The 13,359-nt window shown below is 42.1% G+C and overlaps 1 protein-coding gene and 1 non-coding gene across 4 annotated transcripts in view; both read left to right on the forward strand.

Moving 5' to 3' along the window:
• LOC102418934 (rab3 GTPase-activating protein non-catalytic subunit-like) overlaps window positions 1–12,967 on the forward strand; it is a 19,618-nt gene extending 6,651 nt beyond the window's left edge. The window contains exons 4-14 of one of the 3 annotated variants that reach the window (XM_023745086.1): window positions 866–947; window positions 2,815–2,862; window positions 2,941–3,016; window positions 3,328–3,429; window positions 4,661–4,760; window positions 5,332–5,430; window positions 7,871–8,019; window positions 8,950–9,029; window positions 9,154–9,243; window positions 10,622–10,761; window positions 12,702–12,967. In XM_023745086.1, coding sequence (XP_023600854.1) covers window positions 866–947; window positions 2,815–2,862; window positions 2,941–3,016; window positions 3,328–3,429; window positions 4,661–4,760; window positions 5,332–5,430; window positions 7,871–8,019; window positions 8,950–9,029; window positions 9,154–9,243; window positions 10,622–10,761; window positions 12,702–12,922 — 1,187 coding nt within the window. In that variant the 3' untranslated portion in view covers window positions 12,923–12,967. Of the gene's footprint in view, window positions 1–865; window positions 948–2,814; window positions 2,863–2,940; window positions 3,017–3,327; window positions 3,430–4,660; window positions 4,761–5,331; window positions 5,431–7,870; window positions 8,020–8,949; window positions 9,030–9,153; window positions 9,244–10,621; window positions 10,762–10,921; window positions 12,347–12,701 lie in introns of those variants that run through there. The other 2 variants (XM_023745087.1, XM_023745088.1) reach the window with 2 other exon arrangements.
• LOC111823499 lies at window positions 7,180–7,312 on the forward strand. Its single transcript, XR_002826516.1, has one exon. It is a non-coding gene; the product is annotated as a small nucleolar RNA SNORA36 family (small nucleolar RNA).
• Window positions 12,968–13,359: the final 392 nt, after the last annotated feature.

Below are 13,359 nucleotides of genomic sequence, written 5' to 3' on the forward strand. Positions count from 1 at the left end.
CACTGGGGATGTGCCGCAACCAGGTACATGCCCTTGACCGGAATCGAACCTGGGACCCTTCAGTCTGCAGGCCGACGCTCTATCCACTGAGCCAAACCGGTTTCGGCCACTGACCCTTTTTAGTAATAATGAGAGCGAGGAGATTGTCAACTACAATTGAAAACTCACAATACTGCAATTTCCTATTTGGGACATAAGTGTTCAGCTCATGATGTTTGCTGAAGGTTAAAATTATGGTTTGGGTATACAGAGCATAGGAAAACCTCACTGATCAAGATGAGATCCTATATTGAATGGCTGTGGGATGATCTTATAAAGCATATTTACCCTCCAGTAGCATAAATCTAACAGGAAGTTTTCTTGTCATCTAAAGATAAAAGTAGTTTTATACATAAAATAGGTTGGGGGTATATATGAATGAATAACTTTATTATATGGATTTAATTGGAGGAAGGAGAGATGAAGGGTAGAGTTTTATAAATATCTTATTAAAATTTTTGAGCATTCTCTTATATTTATGACCCAAATCTATTAATACAGAAGTATTAAATTTTGTACTCATCCTTCTAAAGCAGTGGTTCTCAACCTTCTGGCCCTTTAAATGCAATTCCTCATGTTGTGACCCCAACCATAAAATTATTTTCGTTTCTACTTCATAACTGTAATGTTGCTACTGTTATGAATCGTCATGTAAATATCTGATATGCAGGATGGTCTTAGGCGACCCCTGTGAAAGGGTCGTTCGACCGCCAAAGGGGTTGCCACCCACAGGTTGAGAACGCTGTTCTAAAGGGAAAGAGTGAAATTTATAAATTACTGTTTTAGTATATTACAGTTATTTTATATGATAACTTAATTTTTTCAGCAAAATGGAAATATAGTGATAAAGGAAAGGAAGAAATGCAATTTGCTGTTGGTTGGAGTGGCTCTTTAAATGTCGAAGAAGGGTAGGTACCGGTTAATTTTTTGCCTCTATGTGTTAAATGTGTATATGAAATTGTTTGAATTGTAAGCGAATCTATTACGTTTCATCTTTTGGAAAGTGTATGTTCATTCCAACTTTGAGGTGGTAGAGCATGACTCAGTTAGCAAGTTTTAATTTTACTCATCATGTGATTTCTTAAAAACACACACAACTGTTTGGAGAGGATTTAAAGAAGAGGTCAGAGAGAATTTTATAACATCTTTTCTACATTTTTTCTTTTCCGCCGTCTTCCATTGCTAATTTTATTCAGCCAGAAAGTCAAGGGCAGTAATTGTCTTCTCTGCTTCGCTGGCATTGGACTTGTACTTCAAGGGGACAGTGCTACAGTAATTCTTTTTTTTTCTTTTCATTTCTGTTTTTATTTTTATTGAATTTATTGGGGTGACATTGGCTAATAAAGTTATATAGGTTTCAGGTGTGCAATTCTATAACACGTCATCTCTACATTGTTTTCTGTGTTCACCACCCCAGGGCTACATTAATGCTTAGAACTCACAAATACTTCAAAAAAGCAAGTTGGTGAATTCAAGGTTTCCTGCTAACCCAGTAAGAGTCATACAATCAAATCTCTAACATGGTTACAGGATGGAGCTGCTAGCCTGAACCTGGAGCCAAAACTGTTTCGAATCGCATTTTTATGACCCAAAGCTCTCTGATAAGAATGAATACGATTTTTTAGACTTTGAATTCAGATAAAAGAAAGCCAAGTGGGAGCCCGTAGTACATGCCTGCACATTGTAGATACTCTTATCAAAAAATGAAAATATTTCTCCTTACTAGTAAGTCATTTAGTCTAAAGCATTTCAAAGACACTTCATTTCTGCCACGAGTGCAGCGCAAACATAATGGCCGAATTCCTTTACAGACAACAAGCAAAAAGGTTGACTTTGTTCAGTGATTCCCTGGCGTGTGGGCAAGAGTATTTCTAGTTCTCCTAATGGTCCTGGGGTTTGACTGGTTAAATAATAATCAGTCAAGGAGTTATTTTAATTTGGGGCTTGTTCTCTGAGCTCTTGACAAATTTTTCAAGCCGACATGTCAGGAAAAAAGAACCGCTAGGGAACATCCACCCTAACCTGTGCTTAGAGATAGGTTATTGGGGCCAGTTTGTGCAAAATCTGAACGTAACAGCCCACTGGTTGAAGCACAGTAGGTCCCTGGAGTCTGTGCTCTGCAGACCTGCCATGACCAACAGTGCCTCCTGCCCTCGCTCAAGTTCTCACTGATGCGGAGGAGAGGGGAGTGGGCTGTGGCCACAGCCTGGTGAGCTTTGATACTGTCTCAGTTCTGTACATCATCACAGTGTGTCGACAGGTTTTGCTTTCTTTACTTTCATGCTTTTCATGACAATACAGAATGAAAAATACTGCTTTTAAATTAACCTCAAGTGAATGTGGCATTGCCTTTCGTGGGAATGGATTTTATGATCCTACTTACAGTGGAGTTTGTTTGCTGTAAATATATTTTTATTGATTTCAGAGAGGAAGGGAGAGGGGAGAGAGAGATAGAAACGTCAGTGATGACAGAGAATCATTGATCGGCTGCCTCCTACACATCCCACACTGCGGGGATGGAGCCCGCAACCTGGACATGTGCCCTTGGCCAGAATTGAACCTGGGACCCTTCAGTCTGCAGGCCAACGCTCTATCCACTGAGCCAAACCAGCCAGGGCTTACGGTGGAGTTTTACTGTGATTTTACTGAGGTGCTGAATCAGACTGGTCCACAGAGCTCATCTCTCACTTACCGCCCTTTAACATCACATTCGAGAGAAGTAAAAGCAGTTCATCCACTCATGAGATAAGCTCACACTTTTGTTTTTGTTCTTAGGGAGCATGTCACCAGTGCCCTGTGCATCCCACTGGCAAGCCAGAAGAGGTAAGGATGGATAAGAGGGGTTTGTTTGCTTTGCTGTGATTGCTGGGCCGTTCTGATCATGACTTTTGTTTGTGGCAGGAGTTCCACGGGCCGCCCTGACTGGACCTGCATCGTGCTGGGCTTCACGTCGGGTTCCGTGCGCTTCTACACGGAGGTGAGCCCCAGGCCCACTGGTCGGAAAGAGCAGTGACTGAGACACCTAGTTAGGCACCACTGTACTCGTTTGTGACTACCGGTTGGGGACGCATAGTTGATGCTTTATGGGGATGGAGGCTGGACAGGGGAAGGGTGGTGGTAGAAAGTTCTGGTAAGAGGGATACAGAAGAGAAGCTGTATTCTTCTGAGAAGAGAGGACCTGGTGTCCATGGAGAACTTGTTGGGGACGCGGTACTCCCTGCCTGGCCGCACCGGCTCAGCTATGTTGGTGAGAAATCAAGCCGGGCCCTTCTCTGTGCCTCCTCCTAGAACGGTGTGCTGTTGCTCGCACAGCTTCTGAATGAGGACCCTGTGCTGCAGCTTAAATGCAGGACCTACGAGATCCCACGGCATCCGGGCGTGACTGAGCAGGTATGTGAGAGTTCGTATTCAAGTACCAGTGGCTTTACTTGAAGTCGTGTCTTCCTCTATATCAGGTGGAGAGGTAAAGCTATCTTTGTCTGGTGACACAGTTAGCTGTACGGTCACATTCTTGAGATACAACCAATTTACAGCTGAGCAAAGAGAATACCAGTCATGCTTTAACTTATTTAATGAAGTTTTGCATGTTTGTTCTGCAGTCAAATAAAATACTTTAGTCAGAAGCCAAAAAAGGTTTCTTATTTTTAGAATTTAATAGTGACTTAAAACAAAAATGGGATATTATATAACTTTATATAGTTTTAATTTGGGTTTAGGTATCAAAATATATGTGCAAGGTGTCCCCCCAAAAATGTATCCACACTTTTTCCTGATAGCTCAATTGATGTTTCTTTTCAGATTTAACCCATTGGAATTAATAATTATTCAAACTATGTATACAATTTTGGGGACACCCCATATATTTGATCCTTCTTTGTACCACCTGCTTCCAAAGGTTTGAAGTTAACAGGTGTATATATTGTGTGCCTGTGGGAACTTAACTAGCATTATAGATGGACTAGAGCTATAAGAACTGGAGCAATAGAAGAAATTAATCTTATAGGAAAGACTAAATTAATATCCATTAATTCCTATGAGAGAGTTAATTAGTAATGTAAAGCAATGCCTAGGTAATTGCTGTGTAGCCATAATGAAAAACTACTTGTTCGCTTAGCAAAATGGAAAATCATTGACATATTATTGAATAATTAAAACATGTTATGGGATAATATATGTGGTATATTCTCACACAAAAGTGTATGATTATATGTGAGGATAGGTACTGAGACCTGTCAGAGATTTCAGGTAAGTTTCCTTTTTTCTTTCTACTTTTATATAGTTAGTGTTTGTATTTGCACAATGACTGTATTTTATTTTTATAAAACATATACCTTTTTTGTTAATCTCACCTTGTATCCTAAAAGCATTATTCACCATGAACAAAAGTTTCTATTTGAGAAGAATCTCAATTCCTTGGCCAAAAACTTCCTGAAATTAATTTTCCATTTATTTTTACTTTTCCTCTGCTTGTGTTGTTTTTTGTGGCTGTTTTGTGTTGGTGGTTGACGGTTGTTGTCATAATGTTTTTTACTTTACATTAGTCATGACATTCAGCTCTAATAGGAAAATGAATACATTTATTTGACAATGCTGATTTATTATTTTCTTCTTTCTTTGGTAGAATGAAGAGCTGAGTATCTTATATCCTGCTGCCATTGTGACTATTGATGGATTTAGCCTTTTTCAGTCTCTTCGTGCTTGTCGAAATCAGGTAGCAAAAGGTAATTTTTGGCAAGAAATAGCTAACTTGTGGTGATGTTTGTCTAATTTCATGTAACCTATTTAACCTATGAGTTGCCAGAGGCGAGTGTGACCAGCACAGGAACAATGGGGTTGTTCACGGATTAGGCTAAATGTGCATCTCTAATAGACACGCTTTTCTACTAAGTCAGAATTCAGTTGAATTTTTATAGCTATTTCATAGTTTTTGAAATTTTGAAATTTAGCCCATTATAAACTGATTGTCTTGGGACACTTAAAGTAGTCACGATAGCCCGGCTGGTGTGGCTCAATAGTTGAGCGTCGACCTATGAACCAGGTCGCAGTTCGATTCCCAGTCAGGGCACATGTCCAGGTTGCAGGCTTGATCCCCAGTAGGGGCCATGCAGGAGACATCTGATCAATGATTCTCTCATCATTGATGCTTCTACCCCTCTCTCCCTTTACCTTCCCCTCTCTGAAATCAATAAAAACATAAAATATTATTACATTTTTTGTGATTTTTTAAAAATATAAAACTTCACTGTACTCATTATAGTGAAGTTTGGTTTGTCTAATTTTTGTCTTGGACAGCTGCAGCTTCAGGCAATGAGAACATACAGCCACCACCATTAGCTTATAAGAAATGGGGTCTGCAAGATGTTGACACTATCGTTGATCATGCTAGTATTGGTAAGCATTACTATTCCTTTTGATTGCAGGATCTCATCTGCAGATTTATTCTTATGCGAAAAGAAAATGCATTGCTTTTAGTGAGACACGTGGAAGTTAGTTCAGACTTTCACAATTTGATTTAATTTTTCTGCAGACAAGTTTAATCCATATAATTTCCCTATAGATTAGTGTTTTTAAAATGTAACCTTTAAGCCAGCAGAATATAGAGAAAAGCAGATTTCTCCTTGAAACCAGTATTTGAAGGCTCACCGTGCTAGGCCTCAGGAATAGAGCCGAGAAGACATGGTCGCTGCTGCCAGGAAGTGTGAGTGTCATGGGAAGAAACGCATGGAATAGGTATAGGACCACAACCTAATGGTCGTTGGAGTGGACAGTGGACTGCTGCATTGGGAGCTGGGAGAGGCCCGGCACTGAGGGAGTGCGGAAGAAGGGTGGACTTTAATCCGGGACGGGAAGAAGAAGGATTTGACCAAGAGAACAGACACAGAGAAGGCATTCTTGCCATGTAGGCATGAGGGTAGAAGTGCATTGTCTTCTGGAAAAACAGTGGATGCCCGGGAGAACTGACAAGAGCGAGGCCAAGTATAGAAACAGGAGTCAGGTTTTGAAGGGCCCGGCGTGCTATGCAGGAGGCACTGAGAGCTCTCCCACAGCCACACTGGGCGCCACTGAGGAACTGTGAGCAGGAGCACGACACTACCTCAGCCTGTTAGGAAAACCACTTGGTGGAAGTTCAGAGGTCGCGATGTAAGGGTCAAAACTAGGAAATGAGTACAGTAGCGAAGTGTAATAATCTTGGGAAGAAGTAATCGGCTCCCGAGTTAAGGTAGTAGAAACGGGGTGGAGATGAAGCACATGCTATTTTAATATTTTTTTTCTATTTATCAATGTAATATTTGCTTGTTAAAAATGTAAATAGTACATAAATATGTAAAGAGAAAAGGAAAACAATATCCCCTTACATTCTACCATCTAAAGATACTTATCATTGGCATTTTTGTAAACATTCGTTAAGAATTGTATGTGTACCATTATGTATGGTTGTGTAGACAGGCTTTCAAAACTAGGATTATTCATACCAACTATTATAGCCCTTTTCTTATCAACAGGCTTTCACATCAATTTTGCCAAATATACGTTTTTATCAGAGTCCTAATAGAAGACAGGTGACATCTTAAAAATAGCGTCATTGAAAGGGGTTTATTTGCAGAGAAACTATTTATAAAGTGTGAGACCCACCCATTCGGGATAGGGTCTCAGGGCTGGTTAACAGCACAGCTGTTACCCACTCCCAGGCCTAAGAGATGAGGGCCCAGAGCAGTGCCAGGACTTGGGGGTGAGGAGTAGGCTCAGCACCTGAGAGCAGGCTCTGTCTCGGGTGCAGGCAGGGGAGCTGGAGAGAGTTGGACAGAGTTGAGACGTACTTTGGCCTTGCGAAGGGATGGGCTTTTGTTCAGTGGTCACGGGAAGTAGGTTTCCTGACCTCATTCTCCTTACTCCCTTTGACCTGCTGCTGGGCTTCCCAGCTGTCTGACCCCAACTGCAAGTCCACAGGATCGGCACACTGGCCCCGGGAGTGAGCAGAGAGAAAGGGCAGGAGTGTGAATCTAGAGGCCAAACAGTAGATGGTGGACAGATGGTCTGTTTACTGTTGCATAGGATTGTATGCAATCCTCTGTGTTAACACCTTACTGATAGACATTCAGTTTGTCTTGACTCTTTTGCTAAAATAAAATTGCAACAAAATTCCAAAGTGTTGAGTTCAGTTCAGGGTAGCATCCCTGTGCTGTTAATTAAACTTTGGAACATTGAAACAGGCTAGGATAAATGAATGGGTAGAAAAATCTGACTCTACTCACTTATCTCCCAGCCTACAAAATGAAGAAAGAGAAGTGCCGTGGACTTTATGCAAAGGTTTGGTTAGTTCATTCAGTAAATAAATGAACTAGTGCCTGTTGTGTCCCAGCAGCTAATATTGGCGCTAGAAATACAAGGCAGACGGATGAAGTGTACATTCCGGTGATGAGACAAACAGTATGGTAACAGCAGAGTGTTAGACGCATCAGGAATAAATCATCAGAGTTGTGATAAAGGAAGAGGGTACTCCAGGGGGGCCTGTGAGGAAAGGCCTGTCCAGGGAAGTGGCATTCAGACTGAGACATGAGGGTGAGGAGGAGCCAGCTCCGGGAGAACATTCTCGGTAGAGGGAGCAGCGAAGATAAGATGTAATGGTTCATAGCTTAGAGGCCTTATACGTGCACTTTTAACCTTACAAGTACATTATGATAATTACTTTCGTAGCTTTTAAAAATGACTTTTGTCTGTTAAATTGAGCGGTTAATGTCCCAGAATGGAATTGAAGTAAACATTCAATGGCCTACACTGACAGGTCCTTTCAGAGCGTTCAGGTCATGCCTTGTTGTCGCTTGATCACTAGGTATTATGACGCTGTCCCCTTTTGATCAAATGAAGACTGCCTCCAATATCGGTGGATTTAACGCAGCCATTAAGAACAGCCCACCTGCCATGTCTCAGTACATCACTGTAGGGTCCAATCCGTTCACTGGCTTCTTCTATGCTCTAGAGGTAAGAGGTTCCTCCCTGATCATGGGTAAGGCCGCAGACTGAGTTTTCCACTTGTCTAAACATGGCTATGGTACCTGAGCCTTACAAAGGTTAAGCAGTTTACATTGCTAAGTTTCAGTCTAACCTCATATGAATCTCTGCTCGCTTTCTTCTAAATTGTTTAAATTAACTGAAAGATACTGAAGTCAGTGTAAACAATTGAACTTTGTTTCTGATGGCCCGAGTTCGTGGACACCGAGTTGCCTTGGATACTGTGCGGTGGTCAGAAGCTCGGGGTGTGGACCAGCCCCCACGGGTTTGCGTCCGTGAGGATTGTCAGGACAGAACTGGCTGCCAGCTGTCATTATCCACGTGGTGAAAATGGCTCCTTAAAACAGGAGACAGACTTGGCAGCTCTTACTTCTCACTTGAAAAGCAGCCTTCTCAGAATTGCCTACCTAACCTATCTTTTTACTTTAGTAAAATATATATATATTTTTAGAAAGACTCTCCTAAAGTACATACCCTTGACCGGAATCGAACCTGGGACCCTTCAGTCCTCAGGCCGACACTCTACCCACTGAGCCAAAGCACTCAGGGTTAAAATATATATATATTTTTAAAGAGGGCAAAGAGCAAGTTGTGTATGATTGGGAAATCCATAGCCCTGATATAGTAATGCCATTTTAATATCCTAGTTTAAAAGTTTCAATTAAGTTACAACTAAAAAAGGGAACTCCTAAAGATAAAATGCCAGTGGCTTTGACGTTGACACTTTGATGATATTGCTACCTCCTGGAATAAAGTGACTATTCTCCCCTTAAGGAGCTGCATAGGTTCTTGCTATCCAGGCTTTACAGCTTTTTCAGACTTTATAACGCAGGCCTCCTTTAGGAAGGCTTAGAAAGCTACCCTGTTCCTTTGTCAGCGGGCATGTGTTCTGTCTTCCAGGGAAGCACACAGCCGTTGCTCTCTCACGTTGCCCTCGCTGTTGCCAGCAAACTCACTTCTGCTCTGTTTAATGCCGCCAGGTAATCGCATAACAATTACATTAAGCCGTCTCTACTTTGTCTAGCTTGGTTTGGGCTTCTAATGTGATAGTCTGCACTTGGACGCTCTGCGAGCCCCGGTTTTATTCTCACGCTCTCTTTCCAGTGGTTGGCTTGGTTGGAAGAGTAGGCACGAGGAAGAAGCTGTCCAAAAGCAAAAGCCGAAGATGGAGCCAGCCACCCCATTAGCTGTAAGGCAAGTCGGCCATGCTCTTCTCAAACTGGGGTGGTTTTGGAAACGTTCTGTGGGATTTAGGGTCTTTCGATGAGCTTAGGGGATTTGTTAATCTCATGAGTCTTTGGAGCCTCTAAAAGTCACTGGTATGGGATGAGTTTTCCAGTAGAATGTAAACTCCATGAGGACAGCAGTTCTTGCCTGTTTCATTCACTGCTGTCTCCCTGTGACATCACAGGGGCTCAGTATGTATTTGTGTGTGTGTGTTGTTTTTGTTTTACAGACACCAAAAGCTTAGCTTCTAAGTCGCAGGAACATTAACTGTGTGATAGCTGATGATTTTCTTTTTAAAAATAGTTTGGTTTGTCAGTAAGCTATAAAAATATTTTTAAAAAACCACCTTAGTAATTTCTTTAAAAAAATAAAAATAAAATGAAAACAGGAGCCCCCTGCATTCAGGCCCTCTTCAGAATGCCGGCTTTGCCTCTTTGCTTACCTCCATCCTTAGTGCTGTCAGGTTGGGGGTGGGGGAGAAGAGGTGGTTTTTGCTAGATTTTGTTTTAAAATTATTTTTTATTACCTAATATAAAGTACCACCATGAAGGGAAGTAGAAACACTCCCTTCCCCCTTTTAGATAATCTTCACCTAAAGAGATACAACCAATTATGTTATCAAAACTTCTTGAAGTTTCTCTCCTAAGGTTATTTCATCTTATTTTAAAATATGCCACATTTTTAAATTCATTCAGGAATCAGGAATTAAGCCAAATGGCCATATGCGTCCCTAACAGATGTAGCGATTTGAGCCCTTTGTCTCAGGGACTGTCATCAAAGTGAGCTCTCCTGGTCCTTTCTCAGTACCCTTTACTCTTACTGTACTTACAGCTCTAGTGCGATTGGTTACAGACCAGTAGCAGCTTAGAGAGAAATATTTAGAAGGGAAGTTCTCCCTTCAAGCTAATTAACATTGGTATCAGCAAGATGTGATACCTAGCAAAGAGAAAACAGGTTAGGAATAAGAACTTAGAACAGACAGTAAATGCCTGTGTAGGAGCCAAGTTTTCTAAAATTTTGCTGGTTGTGAGGGTATTGTTTTCCATGACATACCGCTTAATCAAGGAGAGATGGTTATGATGCACTTGATGTTCTCTGAAGAATAAGGTCGTGGGTATTTACATAGAAAACCTATAAAATAAATAGATATTTTTATTTTATAATGGAGGAAACTTCTTATAGTGCAAACTGTCATATGTAGGTAATTAATTATTAGTCCATACAAGGTTCGTATTTCTTTATGTAAAAGTAGATTCAGCCTATGTCATTTACACATTTCATGATTGTGGTATATATCTCCAGATTGGACTGTGATTTGAGCTTTTTGTTTTCTTTTACATTTCAGATTTGGGCTTCCAGATTCTAGACGCCATGGTGAGAGCATTTGTCTGTCTCCCTGTAATTCTCTGGCAGCAGTAACGGATGATTTTGGCAGAGTTATTCTATTGGATGTAACCAGAGGAATCGCAATACGCATGTGGAAAGGTACGTCCTTACAAACATCCAGGAAAAAAGCTTCATTTGTTTTTTACCCCAATAGTTGAGCAACATGATCATTCTTTAGCTTCTGGTTGATCTGTCTAATTCTTTAAGCTTTTTTTTTTTTTTTTTAAACATGACCTGGGATTGGCAACACTTGATCCAGAAATCCAGTTGATATGTCTTTAAGTTTGATAAACTCATAGGCCCGTCTAACCTCTTTTTTATGTACTTTTCAATTCTCTCTGTCATTGTCAATTCCTGAACTCAGTTTTTTTGCACCGGCTACATTTATTCCATTTCACAAGGCCATGTTTGAGTCAGATGTTCTCCCCAAAGCTAGAATGCCGAGTCTTTCAGATTTAAGAAGCAAAACCGGGCAAAATCCATCTTGGCTGACTTGATTTCTCTATCCATATGCTTGGGCCAATTCACTTAACGTTATTGGTAACTGTGTCAATTGGGAGTTGCATTTGGCTGCTAATATCAGACCCAAGTACAGGATTGATATGAAATCACCACAGTGTCCTCAGGAACCCAGTGTCCTTCCATGTAGCTTCCCCACTCGAGGTCCTCTCATGGTGCAAAAGGCTGCTGGAGCTCCAGCCCTCTTGTCTGTATCCCATGATGGAAGAAGGAGAAAGGAGTCAGTCTACTTTGAAGATACTTCCTGAAGCCCTCCAACCTTTTTTGATAAGATATTCGCCAGAAGTTAGTCACATGGTCTTACCTAACTGTTAGGAAGGCTTGAAAATATGAAGTTACATTGTCGACCTGAACAGAATAAAAAGTCTTTGATGAAGGAAGAAGTGGAGACTGCATCGTTGGGAATCACCCGTAATGATAGCATGTGAGCACAGGTTGGAAACCACAGTTATGGTGCAATCTGGTCTGCACTTGGCATAATGGACTTGAGGACATTAAACTACTCTGGACCGGATGGAGTCCATTCTCACCTTCTTGCCGACGAATTCCTATAGCGCTCACCGGCCACATGCCTCAGTGTCTGCAGAAGTAGGATTCTGTGCTGCAGACACATCATTCCTCCGTGATGTTCGTCTTCTGAAGCAACATCAAGGCTGTGTTCTCAGCAAGACTTGCCCCGAACCTGGAAGGCGCAGGCGTGCCAGCTGGCCCAGATCCCCTGTGACGGGCTTGTTGCTCGCCTTGCTGCTCACCTTTCGGCCACCAGTGCAGTCAGTTCTCCTCCCTGTGCTGGGAAGAGAGGCATCGATGGCCTGTGAGAGCGGCCACCTCCCTTCACTCTGCGGCCCACACTTTCCCTCCATCTGCCCACCACCAAGGAACTTGAGTAACAGGAAATCAGTTTGATCTCTTCCTTAAAGTTTAAATGGACTGTTGTTTCAAAACCCAACCTGATCATCTCCCAGAGTGTTTTAAAGGGAGAGAGTTTTTAAAGAGAGGGAGAGAAGGGAATCAGATGGGAGGCTCACGAGGCTTCAATGACACCTGTTTTCTTCTTAAAGAAAAAAAGCGATCTTGCCCTAACCGGTTTGGCTCAGTGGATGGAGCGTCAGCCTGCAGACTCAAGGGTCCCGGGTTCGATTCCGGTCAAGGGCATGTACCTTGGTCGTGGGCACATCCCCAGCAGGGAGTGTGCAGGAAGCAGCTGATCGATGTTTCTAACTCTCTATCCCTCTCCCTTCCTCTCTGTAAAAAATCAATAAAATATATTTAAAAAAAAAAAAAGCGATCTGAAGCAAACTGAGCAAAATACAAGATTTAATAAGACTTCATGGTTGATTCTATATTTATTATAATTATTAATAGTTTCTGTTTAAGATATTTCATAATTTAAAAATAACAAAGTTTTACAGCTTTTCTTAAATTCCTTCCCCACCCCCAAAAAATCCCATAGTGCTTGAGAAGGCTACTGTTAAACTTACATTAATTTACCAATTAGCATCCCTTTCTCCTGTCTTCAGGGTATCGGGACGCCCAGATTGGTTGGGTCCAGGTGGTAGAGGACCTCCACGAAAGAGTCCCAGAAAAGGGGGACCCCTCCCCCTTTGGGAGTCCCCAGGGCCCCAGTCGAGTGGCTCAGTTCCTCGTGATCTACGCGCCGAGGAGGGGGATTTTGGAGGTGTGGAGCACACAGCAGGGACCCAGAGTGGGCGCGTTCAACGTGGGCAAGCACTGCAGGTGAGCTGCAGGCCGCCCCTTCCTGGTGCAGCAGAGCTTCATCCAAGTAAAGCTTTCATTCCATCTGCTTATTCGTTTGCAAGTTGTTTGAGACACATGTTCTTTATTATGGTTTTTCCTGCAAGTGTGTGATAACAGAGAAACCTTCTTGAAAAGGCCGCGATGTGCTACCGAATGAGTTAGCTTTGGTGCTGCCTTTTGTCCCGTCCCTTCCTCACGCTGTGGAGGCTCCGGAGGGAAGATGCCTTCAGATGTCAGATGCTTTGTTTGCCATTGCAACACGGGCCTGTGTTCATTTCCTTTTCTAGCACATTTTTAAAAAATATGTTTGTATTGATTTTTAGAGAGAGAGGAAGGGAGAGGGATAGAGAGATTGAAATATCGTTGCGAGAGAAACGTCCATTGGCTGCCTCCTGCACTCCCCCTACTGGGGATCCGGCA

The sequence above is a fragment of the Myotis lucifugus genome, unplaced genomic scaffold (genome assembly GCF_000147115.1).
Source record: "Myotis lucifugus unplaced genomic scaffold, Myoluc2.0 scaffold_514, whole genome shotgun sequence".
Taxonomy (NCBI): domain Eukaryota; kingdom Metazoa; phylum Chordata; class Mammalia; order Chiroptera; family Vespertilionidae; genus Myotis; species Myotis lucifugus.